We start from the raw sequence: 7,114 nt of genomic DNA on the forward strand, positions 1-7,114 counted from the left end.
GGAAGGCAATGAAGTGGTCCTTGGAAGGAAATTCACAGCATTAAATGCTTATGTTTCTCAGAAAAGAAGAATGGTCCAAAAATAACAATTGAGAATTCCACCATCAGAAGTTGTCAAAAGGGCATCAACTTAAAGCCAAAGGATGTGGAAGAAAGGAAATAATGAAGATGCCAGTAGGTGTCAATGAGAATAAAAACCCAGAAAACAACTAAGAAAAGTCAATGAAACCAAAAGCTGGCTCTTCGAAAAGATCTGTCAAATCAACAGATCTGCAGCTAGACCGAGTGAGGACAGGAGAGAGACGGTTCTGACAGGCTCTGCACACACCGGGGAGATATCAGTCAGGAAGCACCACGAACAAGTCTGCGCCAACAAAGTCAACAATGAAATGAAACAGGCAAACGCACTGAAAGACACAAATTCCCAAAACTGACATAGAAACATAGAAAACTTGGAACAAGCACGCAGAGAAGCCAGATGCAGAGGGCACACAGGAGGAATGGCGGGGTGGCAGGTGGGCTGAGACAAGAGGGAGCGCCAGCCGGGCAGGGACAGGTTTCGTGTCTCGGCTGCAGGGGTGGCTGGGAGGTGCACATGCTGGTCAAGATTCAGCAGCTGTACAGCTGAAACAAGTGCATTTTATTATATTTAAATTATTTCTCAAGAAAGAGAAATGTTCTTTACTCAAACGTTCATTCCATCTGATAAGACGTTAGCAGTCAGACAGGAGACATAAAGCGGTGACTGCCCATGCAGGATCAAGCAGCAGGAACGCTGCTGTGGGGCTTGCTACAGACCTGAGCCCATTCCCGGGGACAGGCCTTCTCTGGCCGCCCTCCATCACCCCGTCCCCTTGTTCTCTCTTCTCATGACCAGATGTTCTTCTGTTTCCTGTTTCTTGTCTTTTTCCCTCAATAAGATGTGAGGCCAGGGCCTTGATTCTGTTCCCTTTTGTACCCTCAGCACAGCACTGGGCCCCTAGGAGGCGCACAGTGAAAAGACCCCTCTCGGGGAAGCTGTGGGGACAGTCACCTTCCGATGTCCTGCTGGCATCTGGCCAGATGTGCCTTGAGTTCCACCTCCCCTTCCTGCAACGACTGAATGTAAAGGTCCTTGGCGACCATCTCCTTGGACAGCTGAGCGATCTGGGCATCCCAGCCGGATCTCAGAGCTAACGCGTCCTCCCGAAGTCTGCACAAAGGAGGGAAGTTGTGTGACTGTGGGTGTGGTGCTCACTCAAGCTTTCTCTCACCCACACATGCGCGCCCCCCTCAATGGAAATCTACACACTAGTGTCTCCACATCAGGGTGGAGATTTCCTCACCCAGCTTAGGAAATGGTCCTACCCAAGAAGAAATATCCCCACCCATCCCACCAACCCAGGTGCCCACTAAACACCCACAGCACGCCACATCCGCACCAGACGTGCAGGGGAGACGTGAGCCACGGGGGTCCCGGGGCGGCGCCACTGGGCTCACCTGTGCCACGCCTCGTGCAGCCCCTCCACGTGGAGACACACGTTTTCAAATTCAACACTAACATGAGGTCGTACAGAAACCCTTACACTACCTGGTAGAATCACCAAAACTCAGATAAATTTCCCCAGTAGAAAAACCCTAGAGAAGACACCTAGAGATACTGACCAGGGAAGGCGCGGTACTGACGGCACAACAGGCCACTGGGGCTCACCCCATGTGCAGCCCGACTGTCACAGGACGGGGCACAGAATCGCCACCCCCGGAAGAAAGCAACGTGGCTAGTAAGCGTCAAGAGTCTTTGGGCCCTGTGGCGAAGCCACCTAGAGAGCAGCACGGTGTCACAGACATTTTCAGAGGAGGAAGAAAGTCTGTCCACAAAGAGTTTCCAGCATGATTCTCAGCTACCGGAAAGAGATTGTTTTTCTTCAAATGCTTCCAACAAATTATTTCTAGTACAATTTGTACAAAGTCATCCTGACATCGTACCTGTCCTCACACCACAAAGGGCTGCACAAAGTTGGGAACTTCACCACACACCAGCTGAGACACCGTGCCAAGAGGGTGGGCCGGGACTGGCTCAGCCTGGGGGCCATGCAGCCCCGCTCCAGGCGGAGCTCCCCACTCCAGTACCACAGGGTGGTCAGGTGACAAAGTGCAGGCTGGGACCGGTGCCAAGGTGGCCCTCGACATGTGCTATCCTGGAGCCACGTCCCCACAGGGTCTGGGCCTTGGCCGGCTGAGCCACACCAGCACCAAGCGTCTGACGTGATGGGGGGACACGACGGCTCTCCTTTGGCTATGCTCCCATCTACACGCCCCCAGGGAGCTGGACGGACACCACATTACCCATATGTCAGCAACTCAATTTAAGGGGCAAAGGACATCGGCCAGCAGGGAACTTGTCACTGAGGCTTTTTCTGACTTTCCAGGTGGGAAAGAGCGGCTGGCAGCCCTGGAGGTCACCTGCTGGGCCTCAAGCAGCACCACGGGGATGGTCCACATGGACTTCCCGTTACACTCCCCGACGCTGCTCCTATGCACCCCGAGTGTGGCAGCCCCCGCCCCCCCCCATGACAGGAGAAGCCGCTGGGACTCAGGAGCTGTATTTGTGTGTTTTCTGTTTGCAATACACACCGACCAAGGATCTGCCCGCCACAGAGCTCCGCCTGTGCCCCGAACATGAGCCCGGCTCCTGCGCCAATTTGCTAAGACCAACCCAGTCCAATAAGGTCGGGGCTCTGGAGAGCATGGGGACTCACCCTCACTGCATCCTGGACCCCCGCAGTCAAGCACTCAGGCCTCTGCTGCTCAACATGGGACCACGGGCCACACGTGGTTCCTGAGCACGTGGCTGGTCTGAATTGAGATGCAGCTTCAAAATTTAGCACTCAAAAAACGCAAAATATCTCCATAATAATTTTTTCAGGCAAAAGTATTAGTTGTTACACTGATTTCTTGTCAATGATGCACAATATGATTGGGTTAGTCTCCCCTCTTTCTTTTTGTGCCTTAACCGTGGACCCCGTGTGGCCGGTGGCGACTGTATGCTGCAGGTGATATGGTGGCACAGAGCACGGTGGGTTCTCACAAAGCCTCTTCAGGCCACGGCCTCTCTACTGTGGCATTCACGACCCAATGCCCTCAGAAAATCATCACAAATACGCCCAAATAGCTCAAAATATGGGCTGTTCTGTTGCTCATTTCCAAACAGCATACGTCTTAGTATGAGAAGACACGGACTGTCCCGGGCATGGTGGCCCCAGGCAGCACCCGGCCATGGCCTGCGTGCCGGGCCGCACAGAAGAGCAGCGAGGAACCCAAGGGCAGACATGTCGAAAGGCGAGTGCGGGTAGAAGGAGGCCGGCCCAGGGCCTCCATGCAAGGAAGTTTGTAAATCTGACTGCAGCTGTGAGAAGGGCCCATACAGAGCCTTGCAGCCCGGAGGGAACACATCCGCCCGTCAGACTGTCCTCTAACTGCTGTTGCTTGTGTTGAACCAATCGACAAGCTCGTGCGTTCAATCAAGGAAACCTTCCTGAGTGAGCTCTAACTTCCTGGTATTGTATAGTTGCACGAGCCATCTTCCCCCAACGGAAATATAATTGGGCAGAACACCCTCTCTAGAATGGAGCCAGTCACGCTTCCCAAACATACAGGAAAAGCCAGTTGCTAAGTAAGGTGAACACTAGCCAACGACCGACTTAACTGTCTTAATCGGATATTTTTAGCAAACACAGCTTCTCCAAGTATCACGTCCTCACTGGCAGCCAGGAGCCTGGCTCCTGTCCAGATCCCACTGGTTCTACACGCACATGTGTCCGCCTGGACACAGCGCATGGTGGGACAGAGCTGCTCACACATCACGCCTGGCCAAGATGCTGGGAAGAAAACTGGGTTTAGGAAGAAACCAAAGGAATACTACTCAGCCATAAAAAAAAAAGGAATCTTGCATTTGCAACAACGTGGATGGAACTAGAGGGGATTATGCTAAATGAAATACGTCTATCAGGGAAAAACAATTATATGATCTCACTCATATGTGGAATTTGAGAAACAAGAGAGGATCATAGGGGAAGAGAGGGAAAAATAAGACAAAACCAGAGAGGGAGACAAACCCTAAGAGACTCTTCATCACAGGAAACAAACTGAGGGTTGCTGGAGGGGGTGGGGGATGGGGCAACTGGGTGACGGGGTTAAGGAGGGCGTGTGATGGAATGAGCACTGGGTGTTGTATACGACCGATGACCTCTGCCTCTGACACCAATAATACACTATATGTTAACTAATTGAATTTAAGTTAAAAGAATAAAGTTAAAAAAAAAAGAAACCAGTTAATGGAGGAATTGGAATCCGTGTGCAAAACAGGGCATCTGCTGTGAAAACCATCTGGCAGCTCCTCAAAAAGTTACACATAGGGGCGCCTGGGGGCTCAGTCAGTGAAGCCTCTGCCGTCAGCTCGGGTCATGGTCTCTGGTCCTGGGATCGAGTCCCGCCTCAGGCTCCCTGCTCAGCGGAGAGACTGCTTCTCCCTCTGCTGCTGCTCCCCGCTTCACTCTCTCTCTGACAAATAAATCAATAAAATCTTAAAAAAAAAGTTAAACATAGATTTACCATCTGATCCAGCGATTCACCTTCTGGGTTTACCCCTTCCCAAATTTTAAAGAGACCTGAATAGGTATTTGCACAGCCACGTTCACAGCAGCACTATCCACAAGAGCTCAAAGGTGGAAGCAACCCAAGTGTCCACCGACAGGTGAACGGATAAAGGAAACGCGGCCCACCCACACAGTGAGGACTACTCAGCCGCAAACAGGAAGGACATCGGCCACCTGCTCCAATACGGGTGGACCGAGGAGGCATTACGGGAATAAGCCAGTCACAGAAGGACAGACACCGCAGGATTCCACTCACATGAGGGACCCAGAGCCGTCAACGCCAGAGACACAGTTTAGACGGTGGGTTCCAGGGGGTGGGGAAGGGGAACGGGAAGGGACATTTTGGTGCCTGTACAATGCACTGAATGTGCACTTTAAATGGTTGACGGTAAATTTTGTATTATGAGTCTTTTGCCACAAATAATTGCACACATTCATACATACGTACACACGGCACAATTTGAAAAATAGAAAAGGAGTAAAAGGGTTAAGAGAAACGACCAGAGCAGGTAGAGGTGCCTCCACCCACTTCGCGCCCCCCGCCCGCACTCACTTGTCCGCGGCAGCATCCTTGGACTTCAGGGCGTCGGCCTTCCCCGCCTCGGCCCTGCGCAGCCGCAGCTCCAGGGTCTCACAGCGGGCCTGCAGCTCCTGGGCCCTGGCCTCCAGCGCCCGCAGCTGCTCCGCGTGGGCGCCCTTCACAGCCGCCAGCACCGCGTCCCTTTCCCTGGCCAGATGGTCGAGCTCCTCGTGCCTGAAACGCAGGCCGGTGTCAGAGCAGCGCACACAGGCCCTGGCCGGTGCCCAGAGCACACACACCTCTCCCACGTACGGGGGCTGCTGCGCTCGGCACGTCCTGCCCGGCCACCTCTGTAGCGGCCACCTGACCACGAGCTCACGCCCCTCGGGTAAACACCGGCTGGATGGTTCTTAGACGCCAGGTCCCTGGACACTCCGGGGCTCACCCTCCCCCAAAGAAAGACCCCAGCGCCAGGAGCTCTAGGAAAGCCGTCTTGCCGCCACCCCCACCGGCTTTCCTACCGGCCCCCGAAAGCAGGGCGCGGGCATACACCATCTATGCGGCTCAGCAGCCGTCAGTCACCAGAACGCCGAGGCCTTCCCTGCGACTGGGGGCTGCCGGACACCAGCTGCTCGCCTGTCTTTGCCGGAAATGCCAGACCTAGCAGAATCCCATGACCAGGACAGAGGCTCGTCTGGAAGGACACCAAGCTGGTGGGCGTCACGCAGACATCTGACTGGCAACGCTCAGGACTTCTTATGCTTGTATTCTACTTGGTTTCAATAAAAAGTTAAAAGCCCTAAAAAATGTAACTTTACATGGTATTTTTTATTTTTATTATTATTTTTTTTAGACAGAGAGAGAGCGGGGTGGTGGGAGAGAGAGACTCTTAAGCAGGTTGCAGCCCAGCACAGAGCCCAACGCAGGGCTTGAACTCACGACTCTGGCATCATGACCTGAGCTGAAATCAAGAGTCGGATACTTACCCACCTGAGCCACCCAGGTGTCCCCTACATTTTTTTTTTTTTTAGATTCCATCAGCATTTTTCTTGTAAGATTTTATTTATTTGATGGAGAAAGAGAGCAAGAGAGAGCACGAGCAGGGGTAGCAGCAGAGGCAGAGGGAGAAGCAGGCTTCCCGCTGAGCAGGGAGCCCGATGCAGGGCTCGATCCCAGGACCTGAAGATCATGACCTGAACCAAAAAACAGACGCTTCACCGACAGAGCCACCCAGGCGCCCCCTCCATCAGCATTTTTCAGTGAGATGGTGAAGCCTTATTCAACCAAGTCACGTGAAGGTACTTTACATTCTAATTACAATCAAGCCTCACTTTATCCATCTTGCAACCTGTTCAGTATTTTCTACCTTCTATTAGCAAAAAAATGAACACGGGCCAGTTGCTGTACCTACCAGCGTCTGGCAGCACAGGCCCCTCTCACCAGACTGGGAAAAGTCTCATCGCAACGGCTAGTGAGAGGAGTGGAGTTACTTCCGAACTGCACTGCGTGATTGTTGCTTAGTGACTTTCGAAAGGCAAACACCAGACTCTGGGGTGGGAAGCCTGCCTTCTGCCACCTTGGCTCCATTTGTGCTGCTTGCAACACCACACTGTCACACAGCACGATCGGAGGCGAAGTATCTCGTATGTTCTCATAACCTGCTCTAATAACGGGTTTGAAAGTGTGTCAGGTGTATTCGCGCTAACCCGTCCTAACCTAGACCGCTCTGGTACCTCTGACACGCGTGCTCTGTAATTCTCGGTGTTTTCATGATACTCCTCCAAACACGAACAGAAAAGCATGGTGAGGGGGCGCCTGGGTGGCACAGCGGTTAAGCGTCTGCCTTCGGCTCAGGGCGTGATCCCGGCGTTATGGGATCGAGCCCCACATCAGGCTCTTCTGCTATGAGCCTGCTTCTTCCTCTCCCACTCCCCCTGCTTGTGTTCCCTCTCTCGCTGGCT

The 7,114-nt window shown here is 53.1% G+C and overlaps 1 protein-coding gene across 2 annotated transcripts in view; it reads right to left on the reverse strand.

Annotated features, from left to right (window-relative positions):
* The window catches only part of CCDC57 (coiled-coil domain containing 57), a 99,159-nt gene that overhangs the window by 68,566 nt on the left and 23,479 nt on the right, over positions 1-7,114 (reverse strand). For both annotated transcript variants that reach the window (XM_034641042.1, XM_034641043.1), the window contains 2 exons: positions 5,187-5,387; positions 1,033-1,191 (listed from right to left, as the gene is read on the reverse strand). In XM_034641042.1, coding sequence (XP_034496933.1) covers positions 1,033-1,191; positions 5,187-5,387 — 360 coding nt within the window. The remainder of the gene's footprint in view (positions 1-1,032; positions 1,192-5,186; positions 5,388-7,114) is intronic.

The sequence above is a fragment of the Ailuropoda melanoleuca genome, chromosome 13 (assembly GCF_002007445.2).
Source record: "Ailuropoda melanoleuca isolate Jingjing chromosome 13, ASM200744v2, whole genome shotgun sequence".
In the NCBI taxonomy this organism is placed as follows: Eukaryota; Metazoa; Chordata; class Mammalia; order Carnivora; family Ursidae; genus Ailuropoda; species Ailuropoda melanoleuca.